This window comes from Leuresthes tenuis, unplaced genomic scaffold, assembly GCF_036924035.1.
Source record: "Leuresthes tenuis unplaced genomic scaffold, fLeuTen1.0.hap1 SCAF_12, whole genome shotgun sequence".
NCBI classification, from domain to species: domain Eukaryota; kingdom Metazoa; phylum Chordata; class Actinopteri; order Atheriniformes; family Atherinopsidae; genus Leuresthes; species Leuresthes tenuis.
Window position 1 is genome coordinate 22,569,938 of NW_027325366.1, and position 17,806 is coordinate 22,587,743.

At 39.2% G+C, this 17,806-nt stretch overlaps 1 protein-coding gene across 1 annotated transcript; it reads left to right on the forward strand.

Annotated features, from left to right (window-relative positions):
- Positions 1-1,292: 1,292 nt before the first annotated feature.
- LOC140319485 (activin receptor type-1C) lies at positions 1,293-16,531 on the forward strand. The gene is made up of 9 exons (XM_072397139.1): positions 1,293-1,538; positions 6,719-6,949; positions 9,980-10,222; positions 10,381-10,611; positions 10,711-10,878; positions 11,379-11,535; positions 11,993-12,117; positions 12,340-12,470; positions 14,091-16,531. The coding sequence occupies exons 1-9, from the start codon at positions 1,373-1,375 to the stop codon at positions 14,214-14,216; spliced, it is 1,578 nt and encodes a 525-aa protein (XP_072253240.1). The 5' UTR covers positions 1,293-1,372; the 3' UTR covers positions 14,217-16,531.
- Positions 16,532-17,806: the final 1,275 nt, after the last annotated feature.

Here is a 17,806-nt window from a genome sequence, read left to right on the forward strand (position 1 = left end):
TATTAGCCATAATGAATTATTCTAACTGAAGGAAACATTTGCCAATAAAATTTCTTGTTTTTGCCAAAATGGCCAACTCTTCTGAACCCTCCAAGTGGTGTAGTAAGAACAGAGGTATTACTTCTGACCTCCATGTTGCAGCCTGTACATTCTCTGCTTGTGTTGTGCTGGTGTGGGTCAGTCTGACTTGGGCCCCTGCAGTTGCTATGGAGCTCGAGCAACAGAAATATGACATGGTCACATGTGGCCTGCTGTAAATAACTTCTTGTATGCAGTGTATATAAAAAAAAAAAAAACTCATCCAGGGTTTTCTCTTCACTTCTGCTGCTCATATCTTTGGAGAAGATTTGCAACAGCCCCTGTGACGAAAGATGGGCTGCTGGCTGGGACACGATATCGTGGCCCTGAGGTGCAAAACACAACATAATTTCAGACAAAACTTAAAACACCAACACATCTTAGAGAACAGCACACCAATGTGTACTGTGTTTTATGACATGCTGTATTGTCAGCTTTGCTGTGATGTTTTGTAAAACACTATTCTTCTGTTTTGCTGTTGTAACGTATTATATTGTCTAAAAATGTTGTGTCCGGGCCGTCCACCAAACAAATATGGGACCTGCAATGTCACCTCTGTGAGTCTTGTGGACGAGTCTGTGCCAAAACCTTGGTTTAAAACCTCCATTATGTTATTTTAGATTGGCTTCATGTGGTGTGTATTCATTAATGAAATTCAATTTAGTCACATTATCGCCCTAATTGACACTAATTGCACTCAGTAGGAGGTTGAGGCCGTAAAATAAATACACAATAGAACCACAGCTGCACATTTTTGAGCCCCATACTATTAGTCATGCATCATAACTGTCCCTTTGTTACCATAGTATGTTGCTGTAAATATAAACGTATCAAGTGTGGTCTGTGCAAATTGCTACTGTTCAATGTAATACACTGTAACGTATGTGTCTGTTGAGTTGGAAAACACATTTAGTAGCTCATTGTATACATAAATCATGAGCAATGCATTTATGTCACCTTGTATTCTTATAATAACCTTTGGATTATATTCACCTATTATGTAATAGGTAAATGGAGAATTTTGACTTTATGCCACACTAAGTGGCAACTAACACCTCAATGCACAGAGGTAATTTCCATATTCAGCAGGCAGTCACAGGAGGTGGCGTTTCCCTGGACCTGCTGCAGTTAAATGGATGTGCAACACACTTTCACCCTGGCTCCCATTCACATGTCTTTATCAGAGGTCTGCAGCTCTAATCCTCTTAAGTCCCAGTCGGCAGAGGCGGAGCAAACTGCGTTTTACAGTTTCCTCCCCGATCACCTACCGTGTGAGACGGGTTCCGTGGAGTGCATGGACTTTTACCGCAATGTATATTTTAGTGTTTTCTGTAGAGCAGCTGCCTGCGTAAACGGAGCGCTCAGGGAGGGAGCAGATGCGGCTCATGCCATGACTGGTCCGAGGAAGCAGAGCTTTCAAGTGGCGTTGATCTTTCTGTCTGTCGCGCAGCTGACCGCAGGTACGCTTTCCTGTTGTTCATCGCTCCGATCAAATAGAAATTCCGCTGTTTTCAGGTTTTATCTGCTATGCAGGTTGCCTCAGCGCGCCCTGTTGGTTAACTATCGAGTTTAAATCACGTGTGATTCTCCCACAGCCACGAACAAAACGGACAGTGTGAGTTATGTCACCGCGCACCCTGAATTAAGTTTATTGATCTATGAAGGACTATTTCTTTATGCATCAGAGAACACACAACTGATTTGAAAAGGCACATTTCTTTCTCTGTTTTTATTTAATTTATTATTATTCCTTTCCCACCACTCTTGCTACTGATCTGAACAACAAAAAAAGTAGGCTACCTGAAGTAGGTGCTAATAGTTTGTCCAAAACACGTTGCTGATTGATAGAATAAAATAAAATAAAAAAAAACTATGAGTGAGCCTGTGTTTTCTAAATATATTTTGATTTGGTTAGATTATAGATTATTCTTCAGTAGCATATCCGGGTCAGCACGCATGATGTGATGGAGTGGATAGCTGATGGTGTTTATGCAACAGGATAGCCTGTTAGGATTGAAAAATCTTGTCTTCTTCAGCTAACTTTTTGCTTGCACTGTCCACTTTTGGAAACTGAGATGGAAGTCATCGATCACATTGTTGTCATTCATTTCTGTTGTTCAATTTTCATTTATTGGTATATGTTTTTTTTTAAGAGTTCAGACTGGACCCGAATCATTTTATCAGCCACCCAAAGTTGATCTGGAACTTTCATCATAATTCATCTTCACTTTCATACATTATTCATGGAAATACACTGACCGTTCTATGCTGCAACCTCTGCCTACTCTTATGTGGGAGTTTGCACCTTTTACTGGCCGTGCATGACACAAAACAGAGTATCTTTGGGTTAGGATTACTGATTATTATTTTTTTATTATTTGGAGAGGTTTTAGTAGGCATTAGAGTTAACACTACCGAGGCTGTGCAACTGATTCAATGAAGTTCATGTGTGAATGAACTTCCTGGAGAGCTGCAGAGATGTCACCTTTACATTTAGATAACAAGCCATCAGAGCCCAAGTTATTAAGAGATGTGAGTTTCTTTGGCAGCTGATTGGTACAGGAATAGAATAAAACATTAGCTCCAACTTGAATAGAATGAGCTGCACAGGTTTGACACCAATGAATACGACTTCTGATTGAACTAATTTTGGTGGACTACCAGTGAGGTGGGTTAAATGAAGACGATAAAAAAGCCTAGCAGGCTTAGTCTGTCCCCATATACCATTTGAAACACAATAATTTTCATACTCTTTAGTTATTGCTAATTGCTTTAAGTATTAAAATACTCTGTAAACCTTTTAGTGCTGTTCTATGCTGGAACTGCCTTTTAAGAATTTTTTAAGCCAGTTACTGTGAAAGGCAAATGTAAGCAGTTTACAGAAACTACACTTTTAGAAAAATATCTTGCTCTTTCTACATTGCAGTGCTTGTGCAGTAGTTTAGCTTGCATCTCTACTGAAGATATTAGTTCTAAGGCTCTGCGTGCATCGGGGGGGTTGACAGTTGTCCATGTTTTGGAGTTAGTTTGGTCCAGTTTCAATCCAAGATGTTGTAAACACTGTCCACTTTTGGCAGCGTCATATTTTCATCTTTATGTTGACTTCACTCAGCCTCTGAATGAAGGAATTTCAGTTCAAACTAACTCTCAGTGAAGTCCATGGAAATGACAATTTTCTCTGAACCTATTACCATGTGATGAAGGTTGGACAGTCTCAGCAGTATGCAACAGTTTTTTTCTTGTAGAGAATGAAAACTGCAAACATATTCTTGCAGCATCCACTACGCCTGGTTTAAAGTAACAGAAGGCTTCATCTGAATCAACTTGTATTGATCTTTTTTGTTTAGATTTTTTATTTTTTTTTTGTCCATGATGCAGAAAACATGTTCTTTACGCCTTAAAGAAAAAAAATGCTGGCTGGCTTTAGTTTAGCTTAAACTCACTTCTTTACAGGTTTATATTGTTTGTTGTTGCTCTTTCACCTTGTAACCTGTATTTATCTAAGACAAATTAGACCTCTGAGATTGAGAAATTCTTATGCAAAACTGTCCTGGCTGAGGCAAAAAAAAAAAAAATGCAGCAATGAGGTGATGTCTGAAAAAGAAGTGGGGGATTTGATGCAACACTTTTACCACTTTGTAACTGTTAAAGTAGACTGCATGAGGGTTCAGTCAGGTTGTGGTGCACTCCTCAGGTAAGGCTTTAGTCCCGCAAAGGAATATCACAGGCTTCTTCTTACAGAAAAAAGACTTTCATGCTACACCCACAGAGGTCAGACGCCTGATACCGTAAAGGGATGCTGTGTTTGTCACATAAAGATTTACGAGTGGAGGAAGTGGAGCAGTTATTTGACTAAGTTGACTGTATGCTGCCTCTTTGCCTCCATACAAAATCAAATAAACATGAAAACATGCATACCAATGCTCTATGATTTAAGAAATGAAAATTTAGCTATTTCTCAGAGCAACAGAAAAGTTTTCTTTGTCCTTGAAAAGGTTGTTACTAAGCAACTCCCAGTAATGCTGTTAAAGCAAAACATCTGTCACGTTCCAGTCAGCCCTCAATTCTGATTTTTGTCTCCAGATTGATACTGGGCTTTCTTACTGAGAGCCAGTCCCATGAAAGACGAGGCACACCAATATATGCTGTGTCTTCTCCATTATAACGCAAACAGTTGGCCTCTCACCATCATTCTGCACCAAACCACCTTCGTGACTGAAAATAGCTCTGAAAACACCACCAATGAATAACGCAGATTAAAAAGTACAAAACCTGCCATTTACGGAATTTACTGAGCTGTTTTTAAAAACTGAATTACACATTTGTATTTTTGCTTCTATGTCTTTGGAAGTAGCATTAGCAGTCTTTAGACTCAATAGTGTTGTGGCATAACTATTTTCTTTTTCAAAATGACAGAACAGTGGTTATCTGCTGCCTCACAGCAATAATGCTCATGGTTTTAAGTCCTCCTGTCCTGTCCGGTATTTGCATGTAATCCCTGTGCCTATGGGAGTTTTCCTCAGGTGCTCTGGTTTCCTCCCACAGTCCAAGACATGTGTGTTAGGTTCACTGGTCATCTGAAACTGGCCATAGGTATCACTATGAAAGCCCCTGCTTGTGTCTTTGCAACACTTTAAGAATGCAGCTTTCACAATCAGATATAAATACATAATGATATAAAAAGCTGAAAAAGGTGTATACAATGATAAATATTTAGAATGTGAAACTAAGTTATGTTTCTGCTTACATTTTCAACTGGATTATATTCACTTTTCCAGTTTATTGTCAATATTTGTTTTACTTTTTTCACAAAATGATTGATTTATTTTCGTGGAAGTGAAAAAGGGATAAAATACAATGGGGCAATAATGAAGGAATACATTCTCCTGGAAAGCTAAGAAAAAAATCATTAAAATACTAAATTAATTGTAAATTTGAAATATAATGCAGAAAAAAGTTATTTGGGGGCAACAAAAGGAGAAAGTGAATATAAATGGAAGAAAATATGCGGACATTTATTCAGAAAAAACACTGATTGAATAAACAAAATTGAAAATTAAGAGGCAAAGTTAAATGAATATCAGTTGAAAATGGAAGAAGAACTGTAAATGTATTTCCTATTCTACACGTTCATGTTTGCATACATTTATTTTTTATTTGATCTTAGTTGCATTTATTGGCATATAAATTCATTTATTGAGTCATTTATATTTGTTTTGCATTACTTTCTGATTATGACAGCTTCAGTCAGCTTCAGTCCTCAGTTATTTAATATAGTGATGGACTGGAAGCTTGTCCAGGTGGTGCACTGAGTGGCTCACCCAGCAATTTCCAGGATAGGCTCCATCGCCTTTCAACTGCTCAACAGAATAAAATGGGTTATTGAGGATAAGTGATTTACAAGCAAAACAAATTGTCCCGATTCGATGCACGATTTACCACTCATTGGTAAACAACCCAGATAATGAAATGACTCTCCTGAAGATTTCTGATGGGCAGGAAAACAAGAGTCCTGCTGTTATGACTTAATAACAGCAGAACAAAAGCCACACGGAAAGTATCGCAGCTTGTAAAAATGCTTTTTGAAAAAAATATATATCCAGCTGAGTCTTTCACTTCTTGTTTGGAGGATTTTCCCTCATTCTTCTTGCAAATGGGGTTCTGTGTTATTGTTGTGTCATCCAAAAGCCACCGTGAATTTGGAATCATTATGCTGTTGTAAAGCTCTCCTCTCTTCATTTTCACTTAATATTTTCAGTTAGATGCTTGCTTCCAGAATTTGCTGGTATTTAATTGAACCTATCCATTCCACTTCTGGTAAAGTATTCTTGTCCCTGGCTGAAACACGAGCCCAAAGCATTATTGATTAGGCCCTTTCATCAACAGTAGGAGAGATGTTCTCCACAAAACAGCGTATGTTAAATTATATTTGACTGTTGTCAGACCACGGGGCTTGTTTCTGCCATTCACCAGAAATTGTCGTTGCTCCTCCAGTCCTCTACCTGTACACAACTCTTTCTGTTATCATCAGCTACCTAAAAACCCTTTCTGATGACCCAGAACAAGCAACGGTCCCAACAAGCATATTATGGACTGAGATTTTAGTAAAACCTGTGAAGTGCCCAGCTCTCTGGGGGCACACAAACCTTTGTAAAGTGCTCATTAAAGTATTCATGAAAACATTTATATCATCATTTACACACCATATGATAGGATTCATTTGTCCTCTCAATTACAACTGAAGCTACGTCAAAATCAGCTTGATCCAGCAAGAACAACACTATTTCCTCAATTATTTTCAGGTTTTTCTTCTTCGCGGGCATCACAGCCTTGCTTATCAATCACTCAGAAGCTTATCAAATAAAACATGGCAGCGCCAAGTAGAACACAAGATTATGTGGGTGTTAAACTAAGAGGTATTACTCTGGTTCCTCCGCCTCCAGCCATTTAGGAGCATGGACCTCCTTATGTAACTTAAACATCCTGCTTCTAAAGAGTTAAAGACCTCTGGCCATGCTACTCAGAGAGTGAAAAGTGATTGTCCAAGGTCCTTTTCTGTACACTCCAGTGAATTAAGTGGTGTCTGTTGGAAAGTACAGAAAGAAAGAGTTACCTAACTCTCCTGAGTTATGCCTTTCAGGTCTGAGGTGCGTGTGCCCGTTGTGCACCAACCACACATGTGAGACGACAGCAGAGGGCGCCTGCTGGAACTCTGTGATGTTGATAGACGGAAAAGAGGAGACAGTCAAATCCTGCCTATCGCCCTCGGAGATGAAGGGCCAGGTTTTCTGCTACAGCTCCAGAAATGTGTCTAAGAGGAACTGTTGCTTCACAGACTTCTGCAACAATGAGACGCTGCATCTTCACCCAGGTACTGCCACCACAAGGCTGTATGAACTGAAAGCAGAGCTGACTCTGTTGTATTGTTGTTTTTTTTCCATTTGGATTACATTTATGTTAATTTACACCAACAAAGATCCATGTTTTGAAGTTAGAACAAAAGAGAACAACATAAAAACAGCATGAAATCTTAGAATACTGGCTTGTCCCTCTCTGATAGTCTGCTAATGTCACACTGCTCTGCAGTGTTATTCAGTAAACAGAAACACCAATCCAATCTGGGAGGGATTTCCCACTCATTCTGGTCCCGGCTAGACGAGGTGGAGGCTGATCCGCCCAGATCCTGTGACATAACAGCTCTGGCAGAGGTTATGGGACGGCCCTCCCCTGGTTTATAAATAAACACTTTGTCAAATATGAAGTCCTGAAAAACTCCCACGCGCCTGCTTGGTGGAAGTTGGCCTAAAAGAAAAGGAGGAGTTTCTCGCACCTCTGGATATAAAAACTCTGGAGAACACTGGGTGGCAGGGTCACACATAGTGTGGTGGTTCATGCTGTGTGATGTGTTTTTGCTGTATGTCTGAAATGTGCTCACTTTGATATCATGACAATTCAGCTACATCACAGCCTCGTGCTAATTAGATCAGCCGTAAAGAATTTGAAAGAGATTTGTAAAACTGCATGAACCAATGACAATCTGACAACACACGTTTGATATACTACGGCCTTGTAAAGTTGATATGATTACATTTATATAGAGATTGATGCATTCAGCTTTATGCAAACGTCTGGAGCCACCCTTCATTTCATTATATATTTAACCCTCTTAGACAAACTTTCTTGTCAATTTCTTTAAGAAGCCTTCAGGAATAGTTTTCCAGGCTTCTTGAAGGACATTTCAAAGCTCTTCTTTGGATGTTGGCTGCCTCTATGTTCAGTTTTCTGTCAAGATGACCCCACACTGCTCCAATGATATTGTGGTCCGGGCTTTGAGTTTGTGTAATTTGGCATACCTTAGGCTCTTCTCCCTGTTTCTCTTCCTTAAGAATAGCTTCTTGACAGCAACCCTTCCATGGAGACAATTTCTAATGGGGCTTCAGCTTAAGGTCCAGATTGTGTGTTCACTAACTTTTAGACACACCGTGATGTTTTCAGCTAATGGCTCTGTGACTATGACTAACTTTGACTTTGTAAGGTGACTGATTCAGATACCAAGCCTCATTTCTTCGCCTTCTCAAGGTTTTTCTCAACTCTGCTTTAATTAAAAAACTGGATACAAAGCAGAAAGGCACCATATCTCCAGATGGGTTCTTCAGACCAAAACCTATGATTTATTTTCAAAAGTAATAGTCAGCAAAAATAAATCAGCAGCTTTCTTTTTCAAGAATAGCTTTTCTAGATTTTTTAGTCCTACTTTTTGAAATTTCAGTATGGAAATTAATTCACACTCAACAAAATAAAACTAAGTCTTGTAGAGGTCTGTCGGTTTTGCAACATAGATTGAAATACAGGAACCTTTTAAAGCAAGGTGCTGCAGACTGTCGATGAGAGGGTGGAGTTAGGACCCTGAGGCTGTCGGGGTGTTGATAGTGAATGAGGACAATGCGATCAATCTGTTCCATTGCCCTGCAATTATCAACATGTGAGCACATCCTGTGTGTTGTCTATTTTCTATCCGAAGAGACTCTATTCATTCACATTGGTATGACTTCTTTGAAAAGGGCATTTATAATATTTAAGTTAAGTTTTGTTCTAATGTGTTCACATTAGGGACATCTTCCGTGTTTAGATGTAGTATCAAACAACGTTTAAAACCAGACGTGGCTGTCAAGATCACCTCCCTGACCCACGCAGAGAGTCAGTGAAGAGTCAATGAACATCTACAGTTTGTAGAAGGTCTTAAGAAACTGGGCCAGAGGAGAGTAAAATCTTGTTTTGCACCATTTTTTCTTAACCACACTTGGAGGTCCAGTTGGCAGAGTATGTATTTAGGTAAAGGGCTAAAGATATCTTAGGAAACTGTGGTTGAGTTCACAGTGTGTTGATTTGCACATTGGGCCATCTACAGATGTTGCATGTTTGAGGATTTCCCGCTGAGGATTATTGCATGTGTTTGGAACATCAAATGAAACAATGTACATGGAAGTAAATTTAAGTCATTTTGATACTCACATGTGCATATTTGAAGGGTTTTAGAAAACATTCTGACGGATAATGTGAGATTTCCCTTTTTGGCAAAGTAAAGTTATTTCCTCGTACTAATTAATTCATTGCAGCACTTTGCTGCACTGCTATTATGATGTTCACCTCACCTTATGTGATTACCATGTCTGTAAATCTCATATTATCACAGCACCCACCCACTCTGCTATTTTTGTTTGTGTCCAGGTTTCCTCCGTCTGCCCACACACGGAGTGAAGGTCAGAGAAAGGGGTTTCAAATTACTTTGTTTTGTCAGACCCACAATTTTACTGCAAGGTGTCACAGTGCACCTGCTTTTGATCACTGGATGTCACCTGTTTTAAATGAAAGAGCATTTTGATTGGAGGAACAAAAAAAGGTCTTCACTTTTCAGTGCAGCGTTTAATATGCACTAAAAGCCTTTTTATTACTTTTGATTAATGACATTTATAGGCAGGGATTACACTTTCTGGCACTTAGGAAAAGCAGTTTTTTGGCAGACAGAACTTTGCATTTGCCAAATGAATTCCCAAAATGTATTTAAGACACCACTGAGTCTGCACTCACCAATGTCTTGACTCTACTGCACTAATGTGTTAGTGCACTCTTTGGCAATTTAGTTCTTCACAAAAAGCTGTGTGCAGATTTAGCAACAGCTGCAATCTTCTGATAATATAATGTTTTGTCCTATTGATCGTCTTCATTTTGATGCCATGTTCAGCAATAGCCACCAGGGGGAGCAGCAGTTATGGGGATGACAGACCTAACTGCAAATCCCATTCTACATTGTTCTTTGTCCCAAGAACTACATGAGAATATAAGGAATAAAAGTATGCTAAAAATTCTGACTGTGTTGTTATATATGCATTTGTTTTAACAGAGAAGCCTTTGGAAGAGCCAGGCTGGAGCAGGCTGCAACTTGCCGTGCTGTTTCTGGTGCCCTCCTGTCTGCTGTGTATAGGGATCCTGTTTGGCGTGTGTGTTGTGCAGGGCCACCGTTGTGCCTACAGCCGAGCCCACAAGCAGGATCCAGAGGAGCCTCTGGATGACCAGATGCTGATGTCTCCTGACAAATGTCTCAAGGAACTGATCTATGACATGAGCACCTCAGGCTCTGGATCAGGTGAGAGAAATGCCGGCAGATGTCACCAGCTTTTGATCATTTTCCTTTTGGACAGTTTAGCAGTTTTCTCACTTTGATCCACTGATGCATAAAAAAGCTAAAGATGTTCTCCATTACTCATCGTGCTACTGTTTGAATTACATACTCTATCCTTGCAGGGCTACCATTGTTGGTCCAGAGGACCATAGCTCGGACCATTGTCCTGCAGGAGACCATTGGAAAAGGTCGCTTTGGTGAGGTGTGGCGTGGCAAGTGGCGGGGTGAGGATGTGGCGGTGAAGATCTTCTCCTCCAGGGATGAGAGATCCTGGTTCCGTGAAGCAGAGATTTATCAGACAATTATGCTCAGGCATGAGAACATTTTGGGCTTCATAGCTGCAGATAACAAAGGTATGAGAACCAAAGACTCAAGCCTAGTTCAGTCAGGTAAAAATGACATACACAATAAATTTGCCAACATACAACTTTGCAATTTCTTGTATTCTGCAGATAATGGCTCCTGGACTCAGCTCTGGTTGGTGTCAGAGTATCATGAGCATGGCTCCCTGTATGATTACCTGAATAGATACACAGTGTCAGTAGAAGGCATGGTTGTTCTGGCTTTGTCTATAGCCAGTGGATTGGCACATCTGCACATGGAAATCATTGGCACACAGGGTAAGCTGTCCGTTACTGTAAACTCTATGCGAATGACTTCTTATGAATGAATTTAAAGGAGTGATGGCAATGGTGTGCAAAGTAAAGCTACCATTTACTAGAACCGCTATTAACCATCTGCTAAATAAAAGTTTGATTCATCAGTTTTCTCTTTGTTCCAAACAAGATTAAGAAATTGCTTGAAAAATACTTACCACTTCTCAGCTGCACAGAAAACCCACATACCAAGGTGACTTTTGTTTATCTTGATTTGACTTGTTGAAAACCTGAGGATTATCAGTTTAGCTTGACACAATGCAGAGAAAAGCAGCTAGTCCTCTCTTTCAAGAAGAAAAAAAACAGAAAGCATTTACTTTACAAATTGGGAATAAATGATTTATCAACTCAGCAATAGTTTAAGACATTCACCTTAGAAATCTTTCTTTCTTGCAAAAATGCTTGTTGCAATAAAAGGAAAATTTTTAGGGTTCATGACCTGTTTGTTACTGTCTCGCCTCTAGGGAAGCCTGCAATCGCTCACAGAGACCTAAAGTCTAAAAATGTCTTGGTAAAGAAGAATGGGACAGCGGTCATTGCAGATTTGGGTTTGGCTGTGAAACACGATTCCAACACAAATACCATAGACATACCATCTAACCACAGAGTGGGAACAAAGAGGTAAGAGCACTCAGTTCACCCATACGTTAAAAGGAAATTAACCCAAATTGTTTGTGGTATTAGCTGGATGTGTACAAAATGCAAAAAACCCAAAACAAAACAAGTTTTGAGTTTTGAGAAGATTACTGAATAAAAGTCACATTAAAGAGCACATTATAAAATTTGTATGCAGCAAAACAGTAATTTTTTGGTGAGGATTTAAAACATTGAACTTTGGTGACACCTAGAGGTTCTATCAAGAACTTACCATTCAACAAGATGTTTTTGTTAAAAAAAACACTCAAATTATGAGTGACTACAGTTTAAAAGATTACATATCTTCTCTTAACAAATAAGATTTCCCAAGAAGTAAGACTGATTTGAAGAAGCCCACACAACACAAACTAATCAACCAAATATCCCATGCGGTACAGGGCTTTTCATTTAATTAAGGCTGTAATCAGTTTGTCCTCTGCAGGTACATGGCTCCAGAGATCCTGGATGAGACAATCAATATAAACAACTTTGAGTCATTTAAGCGGGCGGATATCTATTCGCTGGGCCTGGTGTTCTGGGAACTGGCCAGAAGATGCTCTGTGAGAGGTATCTTTAACACACAGACATATAAACTTGTTTATCACTATCAGTAGAATTTTAGGATTTTTAAATCGTGAGAAAAACTGCACTCTGGTCGTAGCAGCACATACGTGACACAGATGGTGAAATTACAGTTGGTGCTGCAGCATGTCTTTTTGTCCCTCGCATATGTTTATCTATGCCTGTTTATGGGCAAAAATGCATTCTCCATTTCTCTCATCCTCCCAGGACTTCATGAAGATTTTCAGCTGCCTTATTATGACATGGTGCCTTCAGATCCGTCTATTGAGGACATGAGGAAGGTGGTGTGTGATCAGAGACTCAGACCAAACATTCCCAATCAGTGGCAGAGCTGCGAGGTGAGACAAAATAAAAATCGTTTTGTGCATGGAGCTATTTTTCAATGTTGGCTGTCATTCTATCAGTTGTAAAAAGACTGCTTTCATAGAAAGTGCTGCTCTTTGGGAACATGGAGATATTGGTCAGTGGGGCAGGAAAAAGAAGGAACACTTGGCCAGAATATCTAAATCACTTTATCTACAACCCAAACTCCAAATTCGAAAAACAATATTGTATGTTTGTGATCTTCGGGCCCTCAGACAGCACTGCTATAAAAACAGACACGATTCTGTCATGGAAATCATTGCATGGGTCATGAACACTTCCAGAAAATCCCTGTCTGTGAACACAGTTCACCATGCCATCCACAAATGCAGGTTAAAGCTCAATCAAAGAAGAACCCATATGAGAACATAACCCAGACTGTCCTCTCTGGGTCAAAACTGATTTTAAATTAACTGAGGCAAAGTGGAAAACTGTTCTGTGGTCAGACAAATTAAAAATTAAATTAAAAAAGTCATGGACACCGCATTCCACGGACAAAAGAGGTGAGGGTGGCTTGTATTCAGCGCTATTTTCAAATGCCTGCATCTCTGATGGTGTGACATTAGTTTTAGGTGACAACTTGCACATCTGGAAGGGCACCATCAATGCTGTAAGGTATACCCAGCAACATATGTTCCCATCTGGACAACGTCTTTTTCAGGGAAAACCTTTTATATTTCACCAAGAAAATGTTATACTGCCAACAGCAATGCTTTCTCTGAAACTTCTGTAATTACTTTATGCAAAAAATAGATCAAGATATGCATTAGTTGAATTTGAAACATTTTGGCAATCAGACTGTGATGCATAATCTTGGTGGAGAAAGATGGATGAAAAAAGAAGATAGGATAGGGACCCCCTACAGTCTAGACACTGGTGGTGGATGAGCAGAGATAGAAGGTGGCAGATACTCCAGATGAGGCTCCTCTGGAATCAGGAAGGGTTGGAGATGGGTAGGAGCAGGGTTGTGCAAAAGTCAGCCTCGACGGAGGTTGACAGAACAGAAGAGTTTTAAAGAATCAGGGATCGGACTGATTTGCGTGAAAAGTAGCAGTCAAGAAAACCATTCGACAAGAGTAGTAACAACGGAATTCAAAATGAGAAAAGTTTGATGGCGTGGGAGACCAAACACCAGAGAATAAGGGCAGACGTGAAGGAACAGATCTTTCTTACTGAACATACACTTATGCACCATTTATTCTGAAGCATATCAAAGCCTGGTTTGTTAGTTTACAGTTCATCTTTGCATTTTCCCAATAAATATGGCTTGCCTTTTATATTATCTGCCTATTTTTATTTAGTTATTTTTGCTCCTCCTTTGTCTGCCCATGTAACATCCATTATGTGACTTGGATTTTAATGTTAAGGTAGGAATTATGAACAAAACAGTAAAAATAACACCCAAGCTGTATTAAATTAGAATTTCTTTAAAAGTTTCGGTAAGTTTGGGCCGAAAGCATCACATTCACAAAGATTCTTCACCATAGAAGGAATGACATTATATGTCCATAAAACTGAAGCAAATTATATTTCTGCTAAAATCATTTAGATTGGTTTAGATTGTTAACAGTCATGATATCTCCCTCTTGCATCAGGCTCTGCGTGTGATGGGCAAACTGATGAGAGAGTGCTGGTATGCCAACCCTGCTGCACGTCTGACTGCTCTGCGGGTCAAGAAGACTGTGTCTCAGCTGTCTGTTATCAAGGACATCAAAGAATAGTTTGATCTGTGTACCTGCAGATCAGCACCGGTGCTGGCACCGGTACTACATGATGCACTCGGAGCAAACAGGGAGAAAGAGGCCTGAGGCAGCCCTCTTCAGGACACAAACCGCCCCCCACCCCCATTGGAGAGCCTCCTCAGGTTGATGTTCGTGCCAAAGCACAGAGGGAGATGTCTTCGGAGGTGTCCTCACAAAGACACCCAGTCAACTGATGTTTCAACCAAACAGCTAAAGTTTTGGTAGGAAGAGCCATGTGACATAAGTCATGTTAAATGTGATTATTTTGCTACCTCAGTATTCAAAGTGCCCGAAGCTTGAAATTGCACCTTGTTGTGTTTTTGTGCCATATATTGTAAGAAATGCAGTACTGCTAGTTGGGTAGCATTCGCAATGACAATCACTAGAAAATGTGAAAAATACAATTCTGTCTGACTGGTTTTTAATGTAACACATAAAGACTTTCCGTATTCATCTGAGGTGCTTTTGCACAATATGCCCAGTTCTGTTGTACATAACTGACTTGCTAAAAGCTCAATGAAAGGGAATACAGTCACAACTGGAATCAAAAACCGAGTTTACCCAAGGCTTTTTTAATATAACCCCTGAGCGGATTAGCAGATGTTGGTCATTTAAGGTGACTCTGTAGAAGTAAATGACAGCAAATCCGTTGGTTAAGTCTGTGATACAGACATTCATAGTACCCGGAAGAACTTTATCTATGGGTTGTGCTAACAACAACCTTTAGATGAAAGGGGTATTTGAGACTCACACAGTACAAATTAAACTGATGAAAGCCAAGCCATGAGTCTTGGAATATCTGTAAATAGCCACATTAAAAAGTTGTAATTTACATAATATCTTTATGGTGCCTGTCTCAGCCTAGACATTTTTTTAACGACTACAAACAAGAATGTTTCTACATTTTCAGAGCTTTATGGGAAAGTTATTGTTACCAATATTCACGTATTATTCTTCATATAAAGTTAAGTAAAGCTAAGAGTTCTGACTACATTCTTTGCACATTCAAGAACTCCCTGCTAGCTGTGTAATAGCCCTTGTATAAGAAAAAGCTCATTTATGATTTGAAAATGTGTTTTACAACTATTTTAGTTTCTGTATGTTAATGTTTGCTTGGTATTCGATTTCATTTAAACAAGGAAATGCATCAGATGATGATATTTAGTTTTCATTATGCTTTTGACAAGTTTTGCATAAGGTTGGACATCGTACCGCATAACACAACAGAATAAATCTACAGAGATGTAAAACAAGAAAGTAAGTAAAATACTAAAAAAGTTCAAAGGAAAAGGGCTGTCGTAGACGCAAATGTTGCACGGTACAAAGCTGTGTTGATAGTGTACGTTAGCACTGGTGCACAGTTTGAGTGATGGGTGCACATTAGGATCACTAATGCCACTGTCTGACGTGGCCTGGAAAGCCTTGATGTAATAGGCTTTGGGAAGGTGCAAAGAAGTAAATCTGTACACTGTGTGTGCTTGTATGAACCGATGTGTGTGTGTGTGTGTGAGAATCTGTTTGTGTTTTCATATCATGTGAAGTGATTTATCATTGCAGTGTTTGTGAAACACCAAGACTTTTTCTTTATTTCCTAGCTCAGCATTCTGTTTCTTTTTTTTTTTTCTTCTGCAAGTGGCACACATCCATAAAGCTGCTTGTATCAGTGTTGACACATATTATGTTAGCAAAGTGTTGCTGTCATCAAGGGGTTATGGATGATCAGGACAACCTCTGGAAACCAAGCAGTGTCTAGTATCCTGATGCTGTCTTGACAAATATCAGCATTTGTGCAAGCGTCCTTTTCTTTTCTTTGTGAAATATGTCATGGAATTTTTTTTCCTGTATATCGAAATGCAAAGGCAGGAAATACTAAAAACGCAACATCCAATTAACAGACCCTGCCTATCCATAGAGAAAGAAAAGAAATATACCACAGCTATTTTAGTATTTTTTTTTTCTTTCGATTTTGTCTATTGTGTCATATCTGCTTCTTCAAGAATCAGAAAATTGACACAGAGAAGAAATGGTGACTAAACAAATGAAACACTTGTCAGTCATTCCAAAAAGAGGTGATCATGTGCAGTTTCTGAATGGTGTCTTTACAGCGTGTGAAATACAGTGGCTAAATGCGAACAAATGTGGCACAGCTTTCATGAAATAAAACCTACTTCAAGCCCTCCTCTCATTTGAATTCATACTTTTCATTTATGTGATGTTCTGTGTTGTCGCTCAGATGTGGTTCCTTCATTGTATCTTTTTTTCTTGCACTATTTATTCTGTATAGAATTGTGATACCAGTGGGTCAATAAACACAGTTTTTCATGTGCTGACTGTTCTGCTGTCACATCTTTTTTATCGTATCTGACACTGCAAATGTAGATTTGAAAGCAATGATTGTGCAGACCTGTGCAAATTGCTGCATGTGAAGCAGAGTTTCCCAGAGCGACTTATCCAAAACAGGTCACTTCTTCAAGTTTATCTTCTTCAAGACTCCTTTACTTTAACTGATGTGACTCATCTCCGCTTTCTGTTCTGGCTCTCCTCACGTAAGCTGTAAGAGTTCGTTAGGCAGAGGAAATACTGCTGCAACCCTGAAGCCATCAGCACTACATAGATGAGTCAGTCCCATAGCTTTATGCTGTGTTGCTTGAAAGGATTTTGCTGTGATATGTGTCACATAAGAAGAGGTCAAACGGTGTTACTTGCCTGAGGCTGAGGGGACATATATGAAAACTGGTTGCCAAATATATGTAATTCGCTAGATAATCGATGGCTGCATACATATTGTAGCTTAAAGTCAAGTGGGAAAAAAAAACCTACTAAAGGTTAAAACTTCCAACTCCATCTAAGAATCAATGGTTCAAGATTAGGTACCAATAATTAAAGATAAAAACCCCCAAAATATTAAACAAAGACAAAACAAACTGAAAATCAGGTAAATTCAGCATTTAGGTCTTTGTGTTGTTCAGTGGGTGGCGTCATCATACAAATATCTATTATCAGAAAAAGAAGCTGGGGATATATCTCCAGAGTGTGACGAGGGATTAAAACCCAAATCAACAGAAAATATGTCACTTTAAGGAACATTGTCTATAAATGGTATAGATTCCACCAACAGCCTATTTGTCCATGTCCAGCTTCCCCATTAAAATGCCAAACTACGATTCTCAGTTCCAACACTGAGACTTGAAAAACCTCAAGTTTTGTTTGTTTGCACACATTCAAAGTCTGTACTGTAGAAAATCTAAATTTGAGCAAAGCCAGTCAGGAAGACTCGCATGCCAACTACAGGACAAAGAATGTAGGTACATAAATTATGGTTGGAGAAACATGTCTGCCTGCAGGACCTGACAACTTGCTTTATTTGATTAAACTGTATATTCTATTCTATATATATATATTCTATAAAACAATGTGAGGCCACTTGCCCAAAAGTTTATGTTGGGCCAAAAGTTAATCTTTAATCCAGATGATGACACAAACCACAAAAGCAAATACACCAAGGATTGTATAAAAAAAAAGAATTGGAGGGTTACAGTATTGCCAAGATTTGAAACCCTGTGAGATAT